At 45.5% G+C, this 26,112-nt stretch overlaps 1 protein-coding gene across 2 annotated transcripts in view; it reads right to left on the minus strand.

Moving 5' to 3' along the window:
• The window catches only part of ADAMTS16 (ADAM metallopeptidase with thrombospondin type 1 motif 16), an 86,735-nt gene that overhangs the window by 29,787 nt on the left and 30,836 nt on the right, over window positions 1-26,112 (minus strand). For both annotated transcript variants that reach the window (XM_083624592.1, XM_083624593.1), the window contains 7 exons: window positions 25,610-25,705; window positions 15,787-15,935; window positions 11,847-12,019; window positions 11,158-11,288; window positions 8,021-8,144; window positions 6,409-6,653; window positions 4,031-4,169 (listed from right to left, as the gene is read on the minus strand). In XM_083624592.1, coding sequence (XP_083480718.1) covers window positions 4,031-4,169; window positions 6,409-6,653; window positions 8,021-8,144; window positions 11,158-11,288; window positions 11,847-12,019; window positions 15,787-15,935; window positions 25,610-25,705 — 1,057 coding nt within the window. The remainder of the gene's footprint in view (window positions 1-4,030; window positions 4,170-6,408; window positions 6,654-8,020; window positions 8,145-11,157; window positions 11,289-11,846; window positions 12,020-15,786; window positions 15,936-25,609; window positions 25,706-26,112) is intronic.

Consider the following 26,112-nt stretch of genomic DNA (forward strand, 5'->3'; position numbering starts at 1 on the left):
TTCCCGGACCGTCAACGGGCCAGATTGAGAAGGTGATTGGGCCAGATCCGGCCCCCGTGCCTTAGTTTGCCTACCCATGTTTTAGCTCTTCCTGTCTAGCTGGCACAAGGACAGTTCGCATTTCAGAGAAAGTTACCTTGAAGGTCCTGGGTAACCTCCTACGTAGCAACCTAAATTTAGTTTCCAGGGCCACACAACTACATTTCCTCAGGCCACAGATGCCAGCATGTTCCAAGATGACCATGGACTCCTCTCCATTTCTATTTAGATTATCTGTGTGACATCCACAAACTTTACACCAGGCAGGCGAGTCACCAGGAAGTAATCCACGCACCCTTCACAAACCCAGTGGTTTATGCCCATATAATGATCACACCCTTGTATTACCAGGATCCCTTTTGCTGCTGGGGGATCCTCCATAGAAGATATCAGGTTTCTCCCACAAGGAATGGGTCTCTTCTAAAATATCGTTTCCCTTTTCCTCAGAGTGGCCCTGACCTACTCCAAGACCCTCATTTTATAGGACAGCGGGAAAGCTCCAAAGGCCTTGCCAACCAATCTCTCTGGCTCTCATCTTCTCCAAAGCAGCTACCTTGGCCTCAAGGGATTGGGTTTGTTCCCTGAGAGCTAGCAGCTCATTGCACCGATATGGTCTGAGAGGAGTTTTGCAAACTGAAACAGACACCCCTCGCAACCCCCTCCCCAAGCAGAAGAAATACAGTGGTACCTCTGGATGCAAACGGGATCCGTTCCGGAGCCCTGTTCGCATCCTGAGCAGAACGCAACCCATGTCTGCGCGTGCCACGATTCGCCACTTCTGCGCATGTGTGTGATGTCATTTTGAGCGCCTGTGCGTGCGTGACTGGTGAAACCCGGAAGTAACCCATTCCGTTACTTCCGGGTCGCCGCGGAATGCAACTTGAAAATGCTCAACCTGAAGCATATTTAACCCAAGGTATGACAATAAACCTTCAATCGCTGCTGTCAACGACAAAGTGACCCATGGGAAATTAGATGACAACTAAATATCTGGCAACCTATATATGTCTCACCATGGATGTGTGCACTGGCGGAGGAATGGGGGTGGGGTGGGGAGAGTGCACCGCCCCTGGCACCATCGGGGAGGGGGGCACCGTCGGGGAGGGGGGCACCATCGTGGCCACCCCCCCAGACATGTGCCATGCACCCCCAAGCACACCAGGCACTATGCCCCCAGGACGCAGGCCACGCCCCTGCGGGGATGGCAAGCCACACCCCCGGGATGCGCGCCATGCCCCCTGGGACGCAGGCCAGCCATGCCCCCGCCTGCTCTCTACTCCCGGTGCCAGAGCATGCTGCTCAGCCAGTGGATGTGTGTAAAGTGCAGTGAATGTCTGTGTGCTTAATGGTTTCCACTCTTTCCCCTCTGCAACCTCCCATTCCAGCTGCTTTTCTGTTCTGTATTATTTTGGCTCTTTAATATCCAGAGCTCCAGCGATAAGAATAGTGGTGAATGGGCAAAGGCTTAAGTGGCTTCCTTCCTAACCTTGTCTTCTCCCCTGGAAATTCCCCTTCCTTTTCTAACAGAGAAGCCTGGCTGCTTACTTTTGAAAAACACGCAGGCCGCCAGTTTTAGCCATGTGAAATTCAGTAATGTATCAGTAACTAATCCTAACGATCCAGGAGATTGTAACACATATACTGTAAATGAAAAGTCGAAAAGATGAAAGGAAGGTTTTTTTTTTCCTGGGGAACAAACTGATCACTTAAAAATACTGTTACAGTTTGACAAGCATAGCAGCCTTAGATCAAAGGGAAAAGTATTTGCATTAGAGCTGCCGAAACAAGGACCAGCTTCAGCTTCTGATGGATCACAGTCACTTTGACCTTTACCTTCTTGATGACATCAGCTCTTCTTTTCCCAGTGTTTTGGTCTTTTGAACCAGGTGGCAGATGTTCACAGAGAACAAGCAACAGGATTATCACCCCATATGGAGGCTGCTCAAACTCTGGCATCTTACAATTTACTCTTTGTCTGAAATCGAGCCTTGGTGTCCGGGTACCTTCTCAGAATACAAGGCAGTGTAGCTGAGAGCATCCACATCCGAGGGCAAGTGTGTATGTCTGTGTGTGTTTGCTACACATTCACACACACAAAATGTTCATGGGGTCAACTTAGAGATAAGCAACGGGAAGCCCAAGATCCATCAGTTTTGACCCCCCCCCCAGTTTCACCATCCAGTCCTCAGGCCTGATCCTGTTTGCCTCCACCACCAACTTTTTATGAAGCATAGCTAGGAAACAATACCTGGGAAGCCCTTCTTCTTCTTCACAGAGCAATCCAAAGCCCCAGTCTACTCTGATGGAGATGTTTCGAATGGAGCCGAGGGACCTCTTTGCTCAGCTCTGCCAACAGGGAAGCCCCACCATTGGCATGGAAGCAAGGAGCAGCTAGGAAGCAGAAGCAGAGATTGGTGGAAGCAAAGCCACTTCTGCCCTTTGGAGGAGGTAGAGTTGCGGGCTTCACGGCCCTAGCCCCCGCACAATTGGGGGGATTCCCGGCCACGTCACCTCCTGGCCAGCCAATCGGCTGGCTCTGGGGATATGGCCTGCCTTATTTAAAGCAGGACGCGGCCGGGGATTTCCCTCTTTGCCGCCTGCCAGCTGTTCCTGCTTTTCCCACCCTCCCGCCCTATAAGGTTTTCGTTCCTGGACCTTGCTATGGACCTTGGTTGGTCGCTGTTGAGGGTCCTGGGAGGAACTTTTCCACTTGGCAAATTGGCACCGGCCACTTGGTTTTTGCCTACCTCGTAGCAAAATCATCACAACTTTCTTGATATTGGTGGTTAGGCACTGGTATTGTTCTGTAGATGGAAGAAGGGAGGTAGCACCATCACCTGCCCCGTATATTGAAGGGTAGTCTGATAAAGGATTCTGGGGGGCGTGGCCTTGTCTGAAGCCTGGGGAGGTGAGGGCCTAAGGAACGCCCCCTATTGGTGGCCCTGGGGGAGTTCCTAGTTGATGTGCATCAGCAGGACTCCCCCTACTGGTGGTTAACCCTTCTCGGACTTCAAGCGGACAGGCTGAAGTCGGATATAGTTGGTTAGGACCAATGCCTAAGCCAATACCGCTCATCACCTGTAACCAATAAAGCTGTGGCCTTATTTAGCCCATTAACCTTAATAATTGTGTCATGGGTCATTATTTCCACTAGGGGGGTGGGGCGGGAACTCGCCATGCAACACTGATATCTCCAGTGGAGGAGTAGGGAAGAAGGGGCAGAGGAAAAGGGTCAGAGGTCTCCAGGATGGATAAATGGTAGAATGATGTTTGCTCCGATTCAGCGCTAAAGAGAAGGTTTTTGTGGGGAAAGCTCAGGGCAAAAGCAAAACAAAAAACCAACACACGGACAAGGGAGTGTTAAAGCGCAGACCTCTTGCCTGGAAAGGGCAGGGCAAAACGCAAGTGTGGACAAGCCCTCCATCAAGGAAGGAAAAGTCAGAGTGGCAGTGGGAATGGTAAGGCTCTTCCATGGGAATCAGAGCACTTATCACCTGCAAATGACAGGTTCAAGTGTGTTGCCATTCCTGATCCAACAGCCGCCCATCAAGACGAACTGGTCCAGAAGTGCTACCATCCCACTAAAGCAGAAACAGTGGCTCTGAATTTCCAGAAAAGGAAGTCCTCTCTTTAATTGGTTACTGCCGTTCCTTCTACTTCCCGGTGTCCAGCTAATAATGTTCTTCAGAGTGACATGTGGAAATACTTGAAGTCTTAGAAGTATGGTTGGTTGGTATTGCTTCTTCTAGTGTCATGTTAAAGCAATACTTTCCTCTGCACAGCGTAACAAAGTATTGGGCGCCCCCCATCGCCATATTTAACATAACACGTAGGAGCCAACCTAATTATATAGCCCATAAATGAGCTTTCTATTCCTACAGGTTACATTTTCAAGCAGCCTGGAAGTGCCTAGTGAGGGCTATTCCTGGACAGGAAAGAGTCTGTGGTCTGCAATAAAACTATATTTTTGAACATTTCAGAGATACATTACCTCCTCCACACGAGACGGAGCATTCGGAATGGGTGACGGCCCATGTATAGTTAGGCTTCAGTGCTGTCATTTTTTCACTTTCTGCCTTAGGAAGGGAATATTCCCAGCCAATTCCTAGGTTTTTGCCTTGTGAGAGAAGCTAAGAAACAAAACAAAAGAGGGAAAGATAGCAGCACAGGCTTAGCATTTGCTGAAATTTTGAATGTGGAGTTAGCAAGAGAGTTTCCCTGAATGAGGAATCTCTCAAAAGAAAGTATGCCTTCTAATGCTTTACTATTTATTTATATACTTACTGTCAAGCTATTATTTATATATTGCTTAATATAAAAAGCAAACTCTAAAGGTTTACTATAGGGGTCGGCAACATGCGGCCCATGGGCTGGATGTGGCCCACGAAGACTGTTTTACTGGCCCAGGAGCTGCGCCCAAACTGAGCTGCCTGCTTGGCGAGTCCCCCGCATGCTGCGCTAAACCAGCGCAGTGCGGCGTGGTGACTCGCTGAGCGGCGCCGGAAATCGTGCCTGTGCATTTCCAAATGCCGAAAATTGCTTCTGCGCAGGCACAATTTTCAGCGTCTGGGCATGCGCAAAAGCGATTTCCGGCATTGCGGACATGCGCAGACATTATTTCTGGTGTCGCGTTGCGCCAGCCCAGCCCACAGACGATCTCCATAGGAGTGATCCGGCCCATGGCCTGTAAACCTTGCTGACCCCTGGTTTACTACAACAGCAACAATGGGTGGTGCTCAACTAATGCATAACACTGATGGAACATGTTGATTGGATACTACCCAGTAATAGTAACTGAATTTGACTTCATTTATTTATTTATTACATCTGTATGCCACCTGGGACGCGGGTGGCACTGTGGGTTAAACCACAGAGCCTAGGACTTGCCGATCAGAAGGTCGGTGGTTCAAATCCCCGTGACGGGGTGAGCTCCCGTTGCTCGGTCCCTGCTCCTGCCAGCCTAGCAGTTCGAAAGCACGTCAAAGTGCAGGTAGATAAATAGGTACCGCTCCGGCGGGAAGGTAAACGGCGTTTCCGTGCGCTGCTCTGGTTCACCAGTAGCGGCTTAGTCATGCTGGCCACATGACCCGGAAGCTGTACGCCGGCTGCCTCGGCCAATAAAGCGAGATGAGTGCTGCAACCCCAGAGTCGGTCACGACTGGACCTAATGGTCACGGGTGCCTTTACCTTTACTATATGCCAGCTGGTCCTCCAAGGAGCTGAAGATGGTGTACCTAGTCCCCCCGCCCAATTATCCTCACAACAACCGATTAAGGTAGGTTAGGCAGAGAGTGAATGATTCAACAGTAACATGCTCTAATGTCAGGGACTGGCGGGGAAGAGGTGGGGGACCACTGGAATGACCCAAGAGAGGGGACTAGTTATTTATGGGGTGTCATGCCACCTGCAAGTCAGGTGCCAAGGGGGTAGGGGGAGTCAGGGCAGTATGAGGCGGAGGAAGGTGGAGAAGGGGTAGTTGAGATGAGGGACGGGTCAGTAGATTCCCCATCTTCCCCAGCCCCACTGTCTCCTAGAAGTAGGAGGGGCTTGAAGGGAAGAGCAGCCATGACTTCCGTGCTGGAGAAGTCTCAGGTTAGGTTTGAGAGGCTACCATATGTGGTGTCAATGTAAAGTTATTAAGAAAGCCTGGGAAGTGATACATAAAGATTTGAAGAATATGTTGAAAATGATCTTTGTTAAAAAAAAATTGAAGCTATTATTTTGGAAGGTACAGGACTTAATGGATTTATCATGCAAAAGACTTTGTCTCTACATCTGAGAACGGACCCCAGGCCAAGACCAGCCCACCTCCATAGAAGGAAGAAGCCATCATCAAAGAAGATGAAGGAGATTGGCAAAACAAATGAATGAACTATGGTGGACACGCTAGACAATTTGAAGCCCTAGAAAGAAAAAGGACATTGTTCTTTTTTATTTTCTCTTAAAAAAGGGAGAAATGTTCAGGCATAATTAGTAAGCTTTGTGTATTGGCTTCTATGTTAGTTGAACTTTTAAAGGTCAAATGTAATAATATGCACAAGGTTTTAAAATCAGATAGTTAAGAGTATAAGACTCAATGGATGTGTATAAATAAGTACAAAAAATGGAACCAGGAGGAGAAGTCAATTAATTAAGTAGTATGATTTTGATGTTTTTGTTTTGTTTTAGCTGTTTTTTGTTATCATAAAATTAATAAATTGTATATATAAAAAAGAGAAGTCTTGGGTTGTGGGCACACAACCTGTCAGAAGAGGGCATATAACTATCAGACGCGTGCTTTCCTTATCTGGGACAGGCCATGTCATCTAACTGCACAATGTTCTCTCTACGTTTGGACCATGGAACCTAAGTATCACAAACATAACATACCTCTATTACCACACTTTCATTTGTCGGCCCAGGAGCAGTTAATGTCTCTGGCTGGTTAGGTGGCCTTCGGTAGTCAAAAACAGATCCAGCAAACATGTATCTCCCTGGCCAGTCAACGGTCCAGTAGCCATTGAGGTGGTATTTTTTACTGTAACTCCGAACAGCAATGTAGGAGCTGGAGGTATTCATTTCATACACACGGATGCTTCGTGCTCCAGCAGGGATAGTAACTAAGTTGTAGTACTCTAGACAAAGGAGGAAGAGAAACCGAGTTTAGTATCCTAGCCAGCACCACATGAAGGTGGGGAGCCAGAAGGGAATTATTCACTCATTAAATTCTTGTTTAATTTTAAGGCTCTGTTGCTGCTGAGACTTAAGGTGGAATCCTCATGGTGTGCAACATTAGCTTCTGTGACTGGCCGCCAGTATAAAGTTCCTGTATTAAATATTAGGAACCTGGTCTTCTGCCCCCTCACTGGTAAATAGTGCAGGTCGCTCCAGCTCCTGATTTTGCAGACCTTGGGCAGGAGAGAACACACTCCAGGTAGGGATGTAGAGTATGGTGGTCCATGGATCTTGCCTGAATTGTTTTCATGATACCCAAGTGGCGTGGTTATCACTCCTGCTACCCCCTTCCTCTATCCTCTCCTCCTTGGCTTAAAAGCAGGGTTTTCAAAGAGAGTTTGGGAATCTACCCAGCTCTATTTTAACATGTGTTGGTGGTGGGTGGATGTGATGGTGAACCTGTATTATTAGGGGACAAGGGGAATTAGTATACAAGGGGCAGCGTCGGAGCTAGCCGCTCGGGCACCCAGAGCGGTGTGCACATGGGGCGGGGCGATCTGCCCACGGGAGCAGTGGCATAGCGTGGGGGGTGCAGGGGGGGCCGACCGCACCGGGCGCAACATCTGGGGTTAGGGTTAGGGGGCGCAAATCCACGGGCTAGGGGGCGCAAATTACTTGCCTTGCCCCGGGTGCTGACAACCCACGCTACGCCACTGCACGGGAGCAATCATCGCGGTGGCACAATCCGCTTGGGGGTCCGATCGTGGTGTGACGGTGCGATCCTCCTGGCAGGGGTCCGATGTGGTGCAATCCTCCCGGCAGGGGGCTGATCGCAGTGCAGCGGGACAATTTGCCCAGGCGGGATTTTGTTACCCCCCTCTGGGTTGGCACCCAGGGTGGCCCGCACCCCTCTTCCTATGCCTCTGACAAGGGGCACATCCACGCTTAAATTTGGCTGCACACTTTCTAGGCACAAGTCAGTGCTTTCCTGGTCCATGTATGAGCACTGAAAACCCACTCCTTAACACTGATAAGGAACAAACAGCAATTCAGAACAGATTCCGTTCAACTTCCAAGGTACTACTGTATTTTGGGAAACTGCTAGTCTACTCCATATGCCTCTGAACACCTCTTAAGTTATCATAACCAAATTTTGCATGGTGGTTCCTGAGATCAGGGAGCAGGTTTTAATCTGTCTTTGGATACACTTTAGCACCAGTTTGAATCGAGACAGCAGACTGAACCTTTCAAAACAGATTTCTTTGAACTCTTGAGCAATGCCAGCTACGAGTCTGAAGTTACTCACGCTGTTTCAACGCACACTTACGGTTTGTAGGGTGGTATTTTGTGTACTGCCCCTTATATATTCTACAGCTTGAATTGTCTCCTTTGCACACTCCACAAGCATCTTCCACAGAACTGGAGCCTAGGACGTGGTCACAGCCAACCACCTGTAAGGCAAGGACCACACGATCATCTGCAACGTCTGCGTTTAGATCACAGTGATAAGTCAGTTGCGAAAGTTAGAAGGAAACCATCAGACTTTTAAAATTTTATTTCCTAGGCATGTTTCATTTCTCCAGACAAAAGGCTGAGTAAGCAGACATTTGGGGAAAGAAAGCCTCATTCACCTTGGGTAATTGCCAGGGTATTATTGCTCATAATATGAAACTATGTTGACATGAGGAATCTCTCTTCATCCCCCCTGCATTCTGTAACTCTCCACAATAGGCCCAATGGCCTCTTCGTGCCCTCTGGGTGGAGCGGTAGAATAAAAGTGGAACAATAAAAAATGAGAAGGGGTCAACACCTTACTGACAATTTAAAGCAGGGACAGCCAATTTCTGCTGCTTCTTTTTTTATTAGCTCACGCCAGGGCTTCCCCAATCCATAGCTTCTCTTCTCAGCCCTGTTCCAACACTGAAAGTGGCTGGAGGAAAGGGATAAAAAACAAATTCCTTGAGGGAAAACTGTCGCTGAAGTTTTTGCTGGACCTGTCTGTAAAGGTAAAGGGACCCCTGACCACTAGGTCCAGTCGTGACCGACTCTGGGGTTGCGGCGCTCATCTCACTTTATTGGCCAAAGGAGCCGGCGTACAGCTTCCGGGTCATGTGGCCAGCATGACTAAGCCGCTTCTGGCGAAACCAGAGCAGCGCATGGAAACGCCGTTTACCTTCCCGCTGGAGCGGTTCCTATTTATCTACTTGCACTCTGATGTGCTTTCGAACTGCTAGGTTGGCAGGAGCAGGGACCAAACAATGGGAGCTCACCCCGTCACGGGATTCGAACCGCCAACCTTCTGATCAGCACGTTCTAGGCTCTGTGGTTTAATCCACAGCGCCACCCATGTCCCTGGACCTGTCTGTGGGTCACTGTAATTGTTTCCTTGTCCTGGACCATTTCTGATGTTATGCTGTATATCTTTTGGAAGCCAGCTGCAGTGCAATCTTAACCCCGTCTACTCAGAAGTGAGTCCTACCAAATTCACTGGGGCATTCTCCCAGGTAAGTGGGGTCGGGATTGCAGACTTTTATTATTTCAATGGAAACAGAGTATCGTTGCATTCTCAAAAGGGAACAAAGAATGAGCAACTACGCTCATCTTCAAGGCCATCTTTAATTTATTTTTAGAAGGAGAGGCCATATTTAATATTGTAATGAGAGCAGGGTTAGATCTTAATGGGTTTTTGTGGTTTCCTTCCAATCCTCTGCTTTTACAGATGTAAGACTGGATTCTGTACAGAAAGAAACTGCTAAAATGGCCAGACCAGTTTCTTTGTTAAGTAGATAGCCAGGTTTGTTAAATATCTTGTTTTGTAATGTAAGCTAGGGCAATGAATCGTCATGGAAACTTGTAGTTGGAGACCCTTTTGAAAGGTGAACAGGCCTCCCCCTCCCCCCTGCCCTGGCTAAAGATGATGACAGCAAGGTGTCTATGTCTGAAAGAGAACAAAGGGCTGTCAGTTTGGGGGCTGGAGCTGAAACAGAGAGGCCTGACTTGTTCCTTGCACAGAATCAAGTGGTATGGGGTTGACCACTCCCCCACCGCCAAACCTAATGCGAGAACAGGATCTGTGGGAGCATTAACATTATGAACTTTCCGTCTTATGCCCAATCTGTATAGGAGCATAAATAAACCTCTCATACAAAATGCCAGCAGCCTCTAGCAACTGTCATGCCATGAAAACCAAACCCAAGCGATGCGCCAGGAACCCTGAGATGTCTTACTGCTCGGAGATTAAGATGCACATAGCAATATTGCAATTCTATACTACATCAATACACTAGCTTCAAAATAGCTTCAAAAGACAAAAAAGTGTGCCTGTATCAAAATCAGGCCTAACCAACTAAAGCCAGGCTCTATGCCTGTTTACTTGGAAGTAAGCCCCACTGAGAGACGCGGGTGGTGCCGTGGGTAAAACCTCGGCGCCTAGGACTTGCCGATCGTATGGTCGGCGGTTCGAATCCCCACGGCGGGGTGAGCTTCCGTCATTCGGTCCCAGCTCCTGCCCACCTAGCAGTTCGAAAGCACCCTTAAGTGCAAGTAGATAAATAGGTACCGCTTTATAGCGGGAAGGTAAACGGCGTTTCCGTGTGCTGCGCTGGTGCAGGCTCGCCAGAGCAGCTTCGTCACGCTGGCCACGTGACCCGGAAGTGTCTCCGGACAGCGCTGGCCCCCGGCCTCTTAAGCGAGATGGGCGCGCAACCCCAGAGTCGGTCACGACTGGCCCGTACGGGCAGGGGTACCTTTACCTTTACCTTTAAGCCCCACTGATTTCACCATAAAGCAGGTTTCAGAGAGCTAATCTTTGGTCTGATCTTTACACCAAAACTGGAACACAAGTGGGGGTGTAAAACCTTTCTTCTCTTCTACCTCACTTTCCCATATCTAGTTTCTTGCTCTAAAAATTAGAGCAACACTGCACCCCTGGCTATACATGATCCGGGCAGAACACCATATGGCGCTACCTTACTATCTAAACCCTAAATGCACACAGGATTATACAGTCATAGTTGACTGATCTCTTGATTAGGACAACTGAAGCTTCCAAGCCATATTTCATTTCCTGAGACCAGAACCAGGAGTTTTGGGAAAAACACAACTGTCACCAAAATAGCGACCCTGACTTGCCTCTTCCTTTCTCTCCAGATAGCATTTCGCAATACAACATGTATACCGTGTTGTCATTCACCCTCTTGACACTTCGCTTTGCTGCCTGCATCCTTTTGTATTGCTAGATGTTGACCGGAGGGCAGAAGAGAGGAAGACGAGACTGTTGGCGATGTTTTTGGCATCAGCCACATGCAACTCCTGCAATGTCCAATTCCAGCCTGACATTTTACCCCTCCCTCTTGAACAACATAAAATGAAAGGTAATCAGACATCACACTTTGCCTTCATGGCTTATTACGGATAAGGAATGTTGAGTGAATGGCAAAATAGAGTACCTTATTTCATTATTACCTCACAAATCCCATCTATACAGACATTAGGGCTATCTTCCAAGCAGGGTGTCCCGTCTTTTACTTTGTTCGACAGAGAAAAGAAGAAATCAAAGCCTTCTGCAATACAGTACAGCTTGCACAAGTCTTGATCTGAAATGCAAACACAACCACAAATATACGTTTATTTTTGTCCATTGGACTGTTGCTTGGGATGGGGGTTGGGCACAGAGAGATTAGGGTAAAATAACCCTCATGTTATCTTAAAACAAGGTATCTGATGAAGCAGAGGTCACGTTTGCATGATTTATGAGAAAGGATCATCCACACTTCCATTTGCACCGCAATTTCTTCCGTCAATCTGCACAAAACCCGATTGACGTTTGTTCCAAATCAGTAGTAAGCAGTGGGTTTTCCTGGGGAAAGCTGCAGAACAAAAATGCAACCTCTCCAACCCATACCTAGAAATCGTGGGACAAAGGGAAGTGTGGATGAGCCCAAAGAGAAAATAATATGTAGTCTAAAAGCCCAGCTGAATTGGTCCTGCAGATACTCTGATCCTGGAGGTGAGTGGAAACCACCAAAGTCACATATGGAAGCCCCACATGTTCCTTCCATTGCACGGAATGTCCAGGCATCTTCAATTGTGCTTTGGGGAATCATGCCCATATCTTTAAACAGCAGAATCTTAAATGACAGATTTAAATTCACCTGCTACTTGAGTGTAAGGCTTCCACTTGTAGTTCCATCCTCTGAACCTCTTGCTGTTGAATTCTGCACACTGGGCTGCTCTGAAGCCAATGCTGTTCTTTGGGCACTTCTGACTGTTGCAGAGTTTCAACATCCGAGAGGAACCCTCGCAGAACTTTCCTCCATGCGACGGTCTGCAATGTTGAGGTGGGGGAGGAAGATTACTTCACATCAGCTGCTAACCATTTTAACAACATATACTTGAATAAACCAACACAAAGCAGAGGGTAGAGTAGCCATTTGCATAGCCACATTTTGATTCCAGCTTAGTTGAATCCACCAGCCTCAGTGCATTCAGTACAGGCTTCCTTGCAGTACAGTAGTACCTCGGGTTAAGTACTCAATTCATTCTGGAGGTCCGTTCTTAACCTGAAACTGTTCTTAACCTGAAGCACCGCTTTAGCTAATGGGGCCTCCTGCTGTCACCGCACTGCCGGAGCACGATTTCTGTTCTCATCCTGAAGCAAAGTTCTTAACCTGAAGCACTATTTCTGGGTTAGTGGAGTCTGTAACCTGAAGCGTATGTAACCTGAGGTACCACTGTACTCTCAAGATGAGGTGCAGGTGAGCTAACAACAGAGGCCAAACTGCACCAGTAAGAACAGGATGCCCCCGTCTTCTCATTGTCATATGCTCAGATCTCATTGGATCCTTCTTCCAGTTAAGCTAAAATCACACCAGCTCCTAACTTGCAGAAAGCTTTTGTTCCCAGGTTCATTCCCACTGTCCCCTTCAGTTGCTGAAGGCATTCTGGAAAAGCAGGCTGTTTACAAGATCAAACCCTAAACAAATTAACATTTAAAAAGTCATCTGTGTCAAGGTCTGAGGTCAATGTGGAAATCCCCCATAACTATTTTAATAAAGTTGAAGGATGTGTACATTCCAAAGCTAAATATGCTTCGTGGCTTGATGGAGACTGCATTAAGGCACTTAGAATATTCTTCTTTGTGCCAAGAGAAGGTCAAATGATAAGCCCAGGGAACTGCAATTATGCATATCATATTATATCCTAAGTTTTCCCCCTAGTGAGAAGACATCCTCCAGCTACCAGGCAAATGTCTGGTAGCATATTTCTGCCACTATTACCAAGCATCTAGTTGGCACCAACAATACATTGCGTAGGGGGAACAGGTCAAGTGACGCTGAGAAAGTTCCTATTCCAATCGAATACAGACGTTAGTTGGAGGATGCAGACAAGGGCTTCTAGTTTCAGTACAGATATTCTTGAGCACTAGATCACCGTTTTTGAATCCATCTCTCCAACTTTGTCTAAGACCTGGTCTACACATTTAGCACACTGAGGTGGCAGAATAGACTCTACAACATGAGGTGTACTTGACTAAGTGAATATCGGGCTCCATAAAAACAAAACAAACTTGCAGCAAATACAAAATTAGCCTACACAGAGCAGTCTGGACCACAAACTTCACCTCTGACATGCTATTTTATTTTTGTTTGTAGGGTATGTTTTAAATCAGGGAGCAGTAAAAAGAAAATACGGCACCTTCCCTCACCTGAAGTTGGGAGGGGCACAGTCAATTCCACTATACCAGGCTTCTACTGCATTTAATTTTACGCAATATAATATCCATATCTTACATCCTTAACATTCAAGCAGACTGCAGTTTCAATATGGCCTTATATACCTTTATGTGCTCAATAACAAACATCTGTGCTTATTTTGATTGGTTAGCCAAGATTGGCAAGAGTGTTTCCCTCTGCATTTTCTGAAGGTGCCTGGAACCTCTGTTACATTTTCTGGAAATCAGCCTGAACATGACCATGCCAGTTTTGCAGATACCGTGCAATGGAAATGCACTCTCAGCATCTGAACGCTAAAGGAAATTGTTAAGAAGTTGGTTTTGAACAAAGATAAGCCAAGAAAGCATCCTAAAAACATCTGGTTAAACTTTTGTGGAGCAGAAACAAATAACTACCTCCAGCGTGAAGTACTGGTTATGGCTGAACATAGGCCTAGGGAGACCCAGGTTCAAATTGCTGTGGTGCCACAAAGCCTAATGCTTGGGCAAGTTACTATCCCTCAGTTTAACCTGTACCTTAGTTTAACCTGTGAAGATAAAGTAGGAGGCTATGCATAGCTCCCCAGAGAAAGGGTGTGCTTTAAAACATTTCCTTAGCTGTTTAAATGTATTTGCTGAGATTTCATGTTATGGGAAACACCCTCCCCTCAAACATTTTTTAAACAATTGATTATTTTTATGTCTCCATAGTGCTCTTCCTCCAAGGAGTACAGTAGTAAGTCCCACTGAATTTTGCTCCTTTCAAGGAGCATGTGACGCTGTCAGTGCGGTACATTAGCAGTCAGACCTTACAAACGCATGCTCTTGCTAGTTAGCATGAGAAGTGGCTAAGTCCACAGAGCTGTATTGTTGGTAGGCAGATACTTAAACCATAGAAATACAATTGGTAGAGAGGACTCTGTGTTATGTCATTTCCCTTCCTCTCCTGGAAAGGAAGGTGCATATAATACTTCCTGTTCCTCTCCCTCTCTTCCTTTGACCAAATTTGGATGCAGACATACCTCTGCTCGCTGCAGTTTTAGGCACATGTCTGAAGCTGGTTAAACTGTAAATATACCGTATTTTTTGCTCTATAACACTCACTTTTTCCCTCCTAAAAAGTAAGGGGAAATGTGTGTGCGTCTTATGGAGCGAATGCAGGCTGCGCAGCTATCCCAGAAGCCAGAACAGCAAGAGGGATCGCTGCTGTCACTGCGAAGCGGTGCCTCTTGCTGTTCTGGCTTCTGAGATTCAGAATATATTTTTTCTTGTTTTCCTCCTCCTCCAAAAACTAGTTGCGTCTTATGGTCTGGTTTGTCTTATAGAGCGAAAAATACGGTAAGTATTTTGCCTGCATACTTTTTTCTGGCTACTGTTGCTGTGAACTAAAGAATGATTATAAAGTAAGTAAATCTTATTTTTAAACTTGCTTTACTAGCTGTTGCCTGATTCTTTATTAAGCAGGGTAAGATGGGACAGTCATCTCAGAACAAGGTTTGAAATCCTAATTCCTATGCTTTTGTTGCCAAGGATGGGATTTTGAAACTCTTCAACCCACCTATGAGATAAATTATCCATCAAAACCCATCCCACAGTCAGATCAGTGGTCTACTTGGCACAGAGATGTCTGATTCAACTAGCCGTAGTTCTTCATGCTCTCAGGCAGATGCCTTTCCCAAACCTGTTAAAAACAAGATCCTTTTAACTAAAGATCCTGGAGACTGAAACTTGGGATCTTATGAATGCAAATTGTGTGCTGTGCTACTGAACTATGGAAAACTGTATCACAACACGTCTCAAATGGAGGTAAACAGAAGGCTCATCCATACTTCCACTTGCCCCACTGCTTTCCCCCAGGAAAACCCGTGGTTTGGTGCTAAATAGGAACAAATTGCAAGTTCCCCGTGGATTGACGTTTGTTCTGGTTTAGCAGTAAAGAGTGGGTTTTCCCGGAAAAGTGGTGGGGCAAAGGTAAAACCACTTGGACCTGTGCTTTCTGGGCACAGGAGAAGCAGAAGTGTGGACAAGCCCCAGTCTTGTGTTTTGCAATGTTTACTATAAACAAGAAGAGGCACCCAGTGCATGACATTGGTGAAGCACTCTACAGTGGTACCTCGGGTTACATACGCTTCAGATTACATACGCTTCAGGTTACACACTCCGCTAACCCAGAAATAGTGCTTCAGGTTAAGAACAGTTTCAGGTTAAGAACGGACCTCTGGAACGAATTAAGTACTTAACCTGAGGTACCACTGTATTGTGCCCTTGCGCCTTAGCTGCTGATGCAAGCCATTACCCATAACTAAAGAAATGGTTATGGCTTTGCAACATCTGGCTTATTCCACCGCATTTAGACTTGAAGAAAAGAAACTCGCAATCACCTTGGATTCGTACAATTGCGCTCTCGGTGAGATATGCCTCCTCCGCAGGTTCTGGAACACGATGACCACCGGGACCACTCTGACCACTGTCCGTGGGTTGGCTTGGGCCCTTCATCGCCATACTTGACACACTGCCCTCCACGGCACCACTGCAACATATAACGTGTTTGCGGATGTTTGCTCATTGCTCCATACTTTCAAGTGCAAATGATTTTGCATCAAGAGTTAGCAACACCGCATGTCTCACCAACAGAGAAGCCACCTCACTTATATTATCTATCCCACCCAACCACACAGTTTTAAACTTTGTTTAATACTTTCTGACTTCTCGAGACTGCTTTTTAGAAGCTCCCTCCTGCTTCAGTTATGGACTGAGGAATCCTGACTCAATGAACTGGAGGGAAGGGGTTAGTACTGACTGGAGTTGTCACCCTGTTTGTAGACAAAAGCTCCACCGGGCGTGGAAAGGGAGCATTTGCCAGAGAGGCTCCTGCTACACTGTGCTAAACTCTACAAGCATAGATCTACCCCCAGCAATGTGCTGAGTGCATGTAGGGCAGCAGAATCCATGCACACCCTGGAAGACACAAGATTTACCCACTTTGGAAGAATGGCAGATGAAGGTGATGGACTATATGGGATTGGCAGAAATGACTGGCAGAATCCGAGACCAGGGAGAAGAGTTGGTGGAAGAAGATTGGAAGAAATTTAAAGATTATCTACAGAAATATTGTAAAATTAACGAATGTTAGAATGATGTTGGATAGAAATTAAGTGGTTTCCAGCTGTAATACTTTAAGAGAATAGGAAAAAAGGGTTATAAATAGGTAAAAACATAATGGTAAGGATTTGCTGAACCAACAATTTGAGGTGGAATACAAAAAAGGGAGGTATGAGGAGGTCTGGGAAACAGGCTAAAGGAAAAAAAGCAATGGAAAATTTGTGTGTTTTTAATTATTTTTATTTTATATTTTTGTTATTTTTTTCCATTTTATTGTAATACTTAAAAAAATCTTAATAAATATCTTTAAAAAAAAATCCATGCACACCCTACCACCATTATATGTTTTCATTGGCAATATTCATTGGTATGCAACAGACACACAGAAGTTGGGAGGTGTAGCCTAGTGCCACAATGTGTCCCCACTTTGTGCATTAATTGAAACGACACTGGAGAGGACATATGTGCAAATACAAGAGACCACCAGATAGGAACACAAATCTGCTGCTGAACCACAGCCCTGATATGCAAGATTTATACATGGGTTTTATAAACTGTGAGCATTTCTTAGCTTTCAGAAGTCCTGCTAAGACTGAGATACAAGTTAAACCACAAGAATTTGAGTGTTTAGCTGAACTCCCTTGAAGATTTATGCTTTCCTTTGAGACACCTGGACAATGTGATAAAGTACTGTATGTCCAAGGTCACACTGCTTTTTCAGGAGGCAAAACAACTAAGTGTGTGTTCCATTTCAGTGTCTCCTAGCCTTCACTTGGGAAGTTAACACACTTTTTGGTGTTTGATGATTTTGATGAGGAAAGTAAGCAAAGCACATGGCACAAAACTATTTATCCAGGAGAAATACTGGCATTCTTTTTTTTTTTTTTTTTTTTGCAACAAATGGGATGTATATACACCAGCAATCTGTGGGTAGGGATGGGAGTAGAGATTAGATTTAAGTTCACATTCAAAGGTGGATCTACCCAATCCACACTTTCTGAAACAATCTGAGAACTGAAACTTTGCCATCTTTTAAAAGTCACATGAGAAGGGACGCGGGTGGTGCTGTGGTCTAAACCACAGAGGCTAGGGCTTGCTGATCAGAAGGTCGGCAGTTTGAATCCCCGCAACGGGGTGAGCTCCCGTTGTTCGGTCCCAGCTCCTGCCAACCTAGCAGTTCGAAAGCACGTCAAAGTGCAGGTAGATAAATAGGTACTGCTCCGGCGGGAAGGTAAACAGCATTTCCGTGTGCGGCTCTGGTTCGCCAGAAGCTGGCCACATGACCTGGAAGCTGTCTGCGGAGAAACGCCGGCTCCCTCGGCCTATAGAGCAAGATGAGCGCACAACCCTAGAGTCGTCTGCGACTGGACCTAACAGTCAGGGGTACCTTTACCTTTACCTTTAAAAGTCACATGTCCCTGAGTTTTGCAATGCAGTTCTCCAGGCAACTAATACGCCCAACAATGCATATACTGGGATAAAGTGTCCACAAAAACATGTAGTGAAAACAGTGTACAAAAATATATTATAATATATTATATATTATAATAGGGAGAATCGATTTGCAAAAATGTATAGATTAGGAAAAACAGCATAGAAAGATGTGAATGTTTGGAGGTATTCACGCTAAAACGCTGATGGATTTTCTTGAGCACTTAAGATAGAAAATCAGAAGTTGATTCAGAAGTATGGAGAACTGGAGAAATGGAGAAATGAGAAATTTAATTGACACCCTGCCTAGGTTTTCGGGAGGATGTGTGTGGCTGCTGCTGCTCCTTACACAGCACCCCTCAGGTAATGTTTTGCAAAGAAATGTGGGGTGAGATGTGGTATTGCCACATTCAGCACTTTAGAATATCTGCTTGGTGGCCCAAGCAGAAGTTCTTCTCCTGTGATTAGAATCAGTGGAGATACACTAGAAAGGTCCACCACCTCTGCCACATGCCTTAGTGCTCAGCTTTCCTATTCTCCATGCATTGAAGGTAGAAGTCTGCATTGAAAAGCCCACTGAACTCCTTTCATGATTTAGAACTCAGATTATGCACAGTTCTGAAGTGTACAGTGAGCTTCCCTCATTGCATGGAGAAAAGGGATTCTGTTTTCCCTTAGCTGGGAACTGTGCAACAAGGTTATTACTGACATTTTCTTTCTTTCTATTTTTTTTTAAAGCCAATACATGCATCCTGCCATTTTTCAATATAAAGAATTAGAAAGATCTACAAATGCACCCTTGTTTCCCTTTGGTGTTCTGTGCCCTTGTTAACCACCAATCAAGCTGAATATTCAAGTTACTCCTGCTAAAGTATTTCTGGCTTCAGATCATGGTCTTAAAAAGGGGCTTTGCTGTCACTGTCTTGCTTCGTTGACATTTCTAATTTACGACCCTTTTTAAAAAAAGCTTAGTCAGCAATGAATCAGAGTTCAAAAGGAAAGCTAAATCTTGGAAAGGGGGTGGGCTGTCTGCAGCATTCGACTAGACCATCCTGCTCAAATTCCAGGAATAAAATAGTAGGCAACACAGTGGCTGCTGATCTGAAAGGGCTCCAGGATTTGGGTGCCCTTGTCCCACTGCTCCTCAGGTCCTTTTGCCCAGCTGCAAGTTTCTCTGCTGAGTTCTCTGGCCTCATTCATATGTTACCTGGAGTGGTGTGGCTACTGCCATCTTTTGATTGCTCTCTTGCTGCTCTTGGTAACTTCCAGTCCAGTGTGATAAGGGGGAATTGTGAGGTTTTGAATCATGCTAGCAACCTGGGTGGGACGCGGGTGGTGTTGTGGTTTAAACCACTGTGCCGCTTGGACTTGCCGATCGGAAGGTCGGCGGTTCAGGGCTCCATGAGGGGGTGAGCTCCCGTTGCTCGGTCCCTGCTCCTGCCTACCTAGCAGTTTGAAAGCACTTCAGTGCATGTAGATAAATACCGTATTTTTTGCTCTATAAGACTCACTTTCTCCCTCCTAAAAAGTAAGGGGAAATGTGTGTGCGTCTTATGGAGCGAATGCAGGCTGTGTAGCTATCCCAGAAGCCAGAACAGCAAGAGGGATTGCTGCTTTCACTGCGCAGCGATCCCTCTTGCTGTTCTGGCTTCTGAGATTCAGGATATTTTTTTCTTGTTTTCCTCCTCTAAAAACTAGGTGCGTCTTGTGTTGTGGTGCGTCTTATAGAGTGAGAAATACGGTAGGTACCGCTCCGGTGGGAAGGTAAACGGCATTTCCGTGCGCTGCTCTGGCTTCGCCAGGAGCGGCTTAGTCATGATGGCCACATGACCCAGAAAAACTGTCTTTGGAAGCAGACAAACGCCGGCTCCCTCGGCCTGTAAAGTGAGATGAGTGCCGCAAACCCAGAGTCGTTCATGACTGGACTTAACTGTCAGGGGTCCTTTACCTTACCTAGCAACCTGGGCATTGCAGGCTAGGACACAACCATGTAATTCCCCACAAACCACAAGGGTAGAAGTTATCAAGAGTAATGTAGGCACAATCCTGCCTTGGCAGATAGTCATGTCTCCCCAGGAAATGCAGAAATTGGGTCTGATTACCAGTAAATTTATGATTTAGCTTGTGTACCCTAAGAGAACATCTAGCAGAGGTGCACCAGGCTATAATCTGGTTCTGGGCCTAAGGCAGAAATAGAGAGTCTGTGGCTCTCCAGATGTGGTTGACTCCTCAGCCCTAGGCAGCATGACCAATGGCCAAGGATTATGGGAGCTGTAGTCCAGTAACATTTAGAGGGCCACAGGTTACTGATGATCGACCTTGGAAATCCCCAGAAGGGAAGCTGCCATCAGAAGTTGGTATCCAAGGTGGTTTACTTCTCTTTAAAATAGTTCTGGTAGATACAAACTTAGGCCTCACCTCAACTTCCTTCGGCACTGTGCTTTCCAGGAACAGATATGCACTTTAAAGTTTCCTGTACAAGTGTTTTTGTCATTTGTCCCAGAGCCTTCCCTGGGAAAACTCACTCTTTAGTGCTGAACTGGAGCAAATGCAAGAATACTGAAAACCTGTTTGCTCTGATTCGGTGGTAAAATGTGAGTTTTCCTGGAGAAAGCACCAGGAAACAAACACAGAAGGAAGTCTGGATGAACGCTCAATCATGCTTGGAAAAGAGTCATTATAAACAATAGGAAATAAGTTATTTGTGATCATCTGTGTAGTATTATAATATAAAATAAATATAAAAATAATATGAGGGGAATATCCAAGATTATTTAACATACTGCCATCACTATCTAAAAGACGAAAGCAATAATTTTATACTACCTAACACTGCCCAAGATAGTATGGATTTAATCCACTTAGATAGAAAGCTGCTATTGATTAGCCAGCTGACTCCAATTCTCACAATTTTTAATCATTCACTTAACCTGATTATTTCCCAACATCCCAGAATCCACTCATCAATCAGTGGTAGAACTGGAGATTTCTGTATCTTTGCCATTTCAGTTGCTAATGTTGGAGAAACTACTTCCATATGTGATTTCCTTAGAATATGATAAGGATAACTAAAAAAAGGTAATCCTAAAGAAATCCACTGGCAGTTGATAAAGCCGCAATTTTTTAAATTATCTGAATGGTTTGGTTCCAAAACTCCTATGCAATTGCACAGTGCTAGGAGCAGCGAATCAAAGTCCAGGGAAGTTTGCCTCCAATTGCCTCTCCCTTCAGAAATACAATGAAAGCTATTTGCAATCCACTGCATGGAGATTCCCTCACTCATCCACAAAACTAAGTTCCTGGCACATGAAATCAAAAATACCCTTCCTTTCAAAGCCACAAAAGGGAACCCCCTCTATCGACAAGCCAGTCTGCTACATTCCACACGGGAAGGCTAATGTGTTTCCACCAGAATTGAACTATTTGTCCCGGGGATAAATGTGGCTGTCCAGATATTGTCGAACCATCCCTCATTATCGGCTATGCTGGCTGGGGTTAGTGGGAGGTGGAGTCTGACAACATCTGAAGGGCCACAGATCCCCATCCCTGGCACAAAATGTACATGTCTGAGGCAACGTGGGTGACACCAATACACAACAAGGAGATAGGTTCAGGGCAAGTTGCTTCACTTCCAGACATGGTTTGCCTTTGCTCATCAGTCATAATGTGTAACTCATGCATACACCCATACAATCCTGTATGAAGATGTAGGCCTCTGACACTATAACTTTGACTTAGCCAAAATAGGAGTGAGGAATTCAGGAGATTTTGCACCAGTCAACGTTCAGTAGTGACACTGAATGTTCAGCCTGAACACTGAGGTCCAGCTCTGAGGGCCTTCTGGCGGTTTCCTCACTGTGAGAAGTGAGGTTACAGGGAACCTGGCAGAGGGCCTTCTTGGCAGTGGCGCTTGCCCTGTGGAATGCCCTCCTATCAGATGTCAAGGAAATAAACAACTACAGTGGTACCTCCAGTGGCGGATGGGATCTGTTCCGGAGCTCCGGTCAGATCCCGAGGTTTCTGCAACTGTAGGGACTGCTTCTGTGCATGTGCGCACAGTGGCAGACCGCTTCTGCGCATGCGCGTGGTGCGGTAAAGCGCTTCTGCGCATGTGCGTGGGGCAAAACACTTCCGGGTTTGCCGCTTTCGCAACCCGAAGTATACGTTACCCGAGGATAACATAAGCCGATGTGCTACTGTACTCGACTTTTAGAAGACATCTGAAGGCAACCCTGTTTAGGGAAGTTTTTAATGTTTGATGTTTTATCATGCTTTTAATATTCTGTTGAGAGCTGCCCAGAGTGGCTGGGCAAACCCAGGCAGAAGGGTGGGGTATAAATAATAAAATTAAATCATCATCATCAACATTATTACTATGAGCTGGCCTGGTAGAGAGAGCAGGGGGAGGCGAGCCATGAATGGAGCAAACAAAATCCATTGGTTTTACTCACTGTACCCAACATGCAAAATGGCCTTTCTAAATTTCAGCAGGACTCGCACCCGTAACTGACTCTGTACTCTTCATATGTAAAATATAAGATGAAGAAAGACTGAGAAAGCTTGCTAATATAATTCTGCCGTGAATGCCTTCTGTGCAGCATATGTGCCCTGATCCAGAGATGGTAATCCATGCGCGGAAGCAGGATTCTGTGCATGGATCAGAGATGGTGAGCATGTTTTAGGAGCACAGCTTTATGCAGGCATTTTCCGTTATGGTTAGGGAAGTACATTAGAATGTTCATCCGTTTGAAAGTACTACAGTTCTGATATGTAACTTCTGTATTTGGATGAATGCACAAGCCTGCTTCTGTCTGTGAATTACCCTTACTGGACCAGGCACTGGTATTTAAAATCTTACATTTCAAAGTAACTATCCACAGTCACCTCATTAGATTTCTCTGTTATTGTTATGGATTAATCTCAGGCATGACCCCCCTTTTGCTTTGAGAATGAGTTACGATTTACGGCAAGTGAAACTTTAGAAACTGAAAGTAGGAGAATGGAGCAAGGGAAGCAAACGGACTGTACATAGTACACCATCTGATTTATAGGTGAAGTAATCTATTTGAGATTAATTGTCCTTGCCTGTTATTCTTGGACAAAAATAAAATAAAGACTGCACCCACCACTTCTCTTGGGACTGTCAGTCAGGATTACATCCAATTTAACCTAAAAGCACATGTTCACTTTGATGTGAAGATCTTAAACTGTGTCTGTCTGCATTCATCTTGACAAGTGCTTTGTGTATGATATCCTTACAATCTAGTCTGGAGTCAAATGACTCAACAGTTCAGTTTGGAAAAGGAGAGTGATATGATATTTCTTCTTCTAGAAACTGGAGCTATCCCTTCTTCGAGTCATCGCTAAAGAGATCAACTACGTTAATCTGTTTGGATTAGCGGATTATCTGGAACCCTTTCTCACCTCTTTATGGAAACATGCAAGCCACACAAAGCCCATCAAAAATGTGAAGAGGGGAGACAAAAAATCCCTGCATCACCAGGTCCGCATTGCTCTTCCTCTCCACAGGGGTGTGTGGCAAGAGGTGGTGGCAGTTTTGCAGCAGGGCCAAATTAAATACGGCACCATTTGTGCAATTAGCACTGGCATGAATTTACAGTAAAATTAGCAACTCTATGAATAGGGGCAAACCTAGACAGCATCTTAAAAAGCAGAGACATCACCTTGCCAACAAAGGTCCGTATAGTTAAAGCTATGGTTTTCCCAGTAGTGGTGGCATGGAAGTGAGAGCTGGACCATAAAGAAGGCTGATCGCCGGAGAATTGATGCTTTTGAATTGTGGTGCTGGAGGAGACTCCTGAGAGTCCCATAGACTGCAAGAAGATCAAACCTATCCATTCTGAAGGAAATCAGCCCTGAGTGCTCACTGGAAGGACAGATTCTGAAGCTGAGGCTCCAATACTTTGGCCACCTCATGAGAAGAGAAGACTCCCTGGAAAAGACCCTGATGTTGGGAAAGATGGAGGGCACAAGGAGAAGGGGACGACAGAGGACGAGATGGTTAGACAGTGTTCTCAAAGCTACAGATATGAGTCTGACCAAACTGCGGGAGGCAGTGGAAGACAGGAGTGCCTGGCGTGCTCTGGTCCATGGGGTCTCGAAGAGTCGGACACGACTAAATGACTAAACAACAACAAATGAATAGTGGGGTTTTTTAAAGTGTCGAGATTATGGTGAGGGAGGGAGTTGACCTTCAACCTTTTGCTCCCTACTATAGACCTAGGCTGAACTGGGTCTCCCAGATTTCCTTGAATAAGAGTACAAATGGGGCACCTTTCTAGTGTAAACAGTAGGGTTTAAGCCCCCTTCCCTTCTCCATCAGGGTGCCAACCTGTATCTCACATTAACACTTAAAAATCACAACACAATTGCTAATTAATACAGAATGAATGGGGTGCTGGTTAATTTGGAAAGGAAAACACACCCTCGGAGTTAACAGCATGGCCACCTTGTGTTACTAAAATGTAAAAGTGGCCCTCACATAATTTGAAGTTTGGACCCCTAGTGACTAAATGGTGTTACTAAATGAATAGCTTAGTAAGATCATACTCTCAGGAGATTGGGAGGGTAGAGAAACCACGAGGAGGCAGAAACAGCATAGGGTATGGAAGAGAGTTTTCCTTGTGGTGTAGCTGCCATCAAAATGGTGGCTGAATGGCTGAAGCTCCACCTGGGGTCAGGGCGATGGTCAAATGTTTCCCCCCCAAGTGAACCCATGCAGATATATGGGAGGTACCCACACTACTGCTTTATCTCTAGGGCCCAGTGATGCTAATGTGCTCCCCCCCCCATAATCTATTGGATCCTTTTCAGAAGATAAAACATTTTCACAGTTGTGGGGAATCCTGATTTTTAATGGCCGCAACATGGCAACAATGAATATTTTAATTGGGCCTTCAAATATTAGAATTACTATTAAGTTCAAACTTGCTTTTTATATGTTGCATGGAATATGAAATGTATAGGAATATGAACCAGCTCTGCAAGAAAAGTACGGATACCTTTGGTTTACATATGTGAAAACGGATAACCCTCTTGCTAAGATTAGAGGAAATGGGGGTTTCCTAGTAAATTGTGAATGGAAGTTTACTCATTTAATGTACTGCATCTTGTGATGAAAAGGTATCAAAGGGCCCTTTATTTTTCTTTATTGTTACAAGTTTTGTTTTTTAACAGGTGTATTTTGCAACATGTTATTGATGCGATAACAGCAAAAGCAAGGCAACAAAATAAAATAAACCAGAGCATTTCAGATATAAAATGTTACAGGATTTCAGCAGGCAATTACCTGCACTGACTGGAAATGAAGCAGCATGTCTGGCCTGAAACAGAATACTGTTTCCTGGCACCAATGGTGCTGACAGCAGGATGGAGTAAAACCATCCCTGACACCACCATGAGCACAAATCGTTAGGAGCACGCTATAAAAGGGATGTCCTGAGAGGCCCGCAGAGAGAACCCCCTTTACTCCAGGGATGAGGAGTCTGTGACCCTCCACCATCCCCAAGAAGCATGGCCAATGGTCAGCGAGGATGGAGGTCACCTGATTTCCCACTCCTGTTCTACTCCCACAATCCCATTCTCTTCTGTCACCATCCCTATTTCCACACCAAACCATTGCCAAACTAAAAGCAAACAAACCTTCCTTACCATGTCATATCCACATGTTGTACCTTCTGCAGCTGGCATGAATTTGGTTTCACATTTTCTGCCGATCCGATGGCACCACAATGCTTTGCAAATATCCTAAATGGGGAAAAATGGAAACAAACTGAAGTCGGCATTTAATTTCTGAATGCATCCACTGTTGCGACTAACAATGACTAAAACAGAGCAAACTCATGCTGTTGATCATGTCCAATGGTCAATTGAGTCACTATATAATTTTCAGTGGGTAACAGCTCCATTTGACCAAAATTAATGGGGCTTCTGTCCACATAATCTCACATCAAAATATCAATCTACTAGATGGCTGAGGCTTGTGCAGTGTAATGGCTAAAGTGCTGCACTATGGTCTGAGAGACCAGGGTTTGAACCCCCACTAAACCATGAAGCTCACAAGGTGACCTTGGGATAGTCATGGTTGCTCAGCCCAACCTACTCACAGGGTTCTTTTGAGGATTATATTGGGAATAGAAAACCATGTGCATTAC

Source organism: Podarcis filfolensis, assembly GCF_964270895.1.
Source record: "Podarcis filfolensis genome assembly, chromosome: 7".
In the NCBI taxonomy this organism is placed as follows: Eukaryota; Metazoa; Chordata; class Lepidosauria; order Squamata; family Lacertidae; genus Podarcis; species Podarcis filfolensis.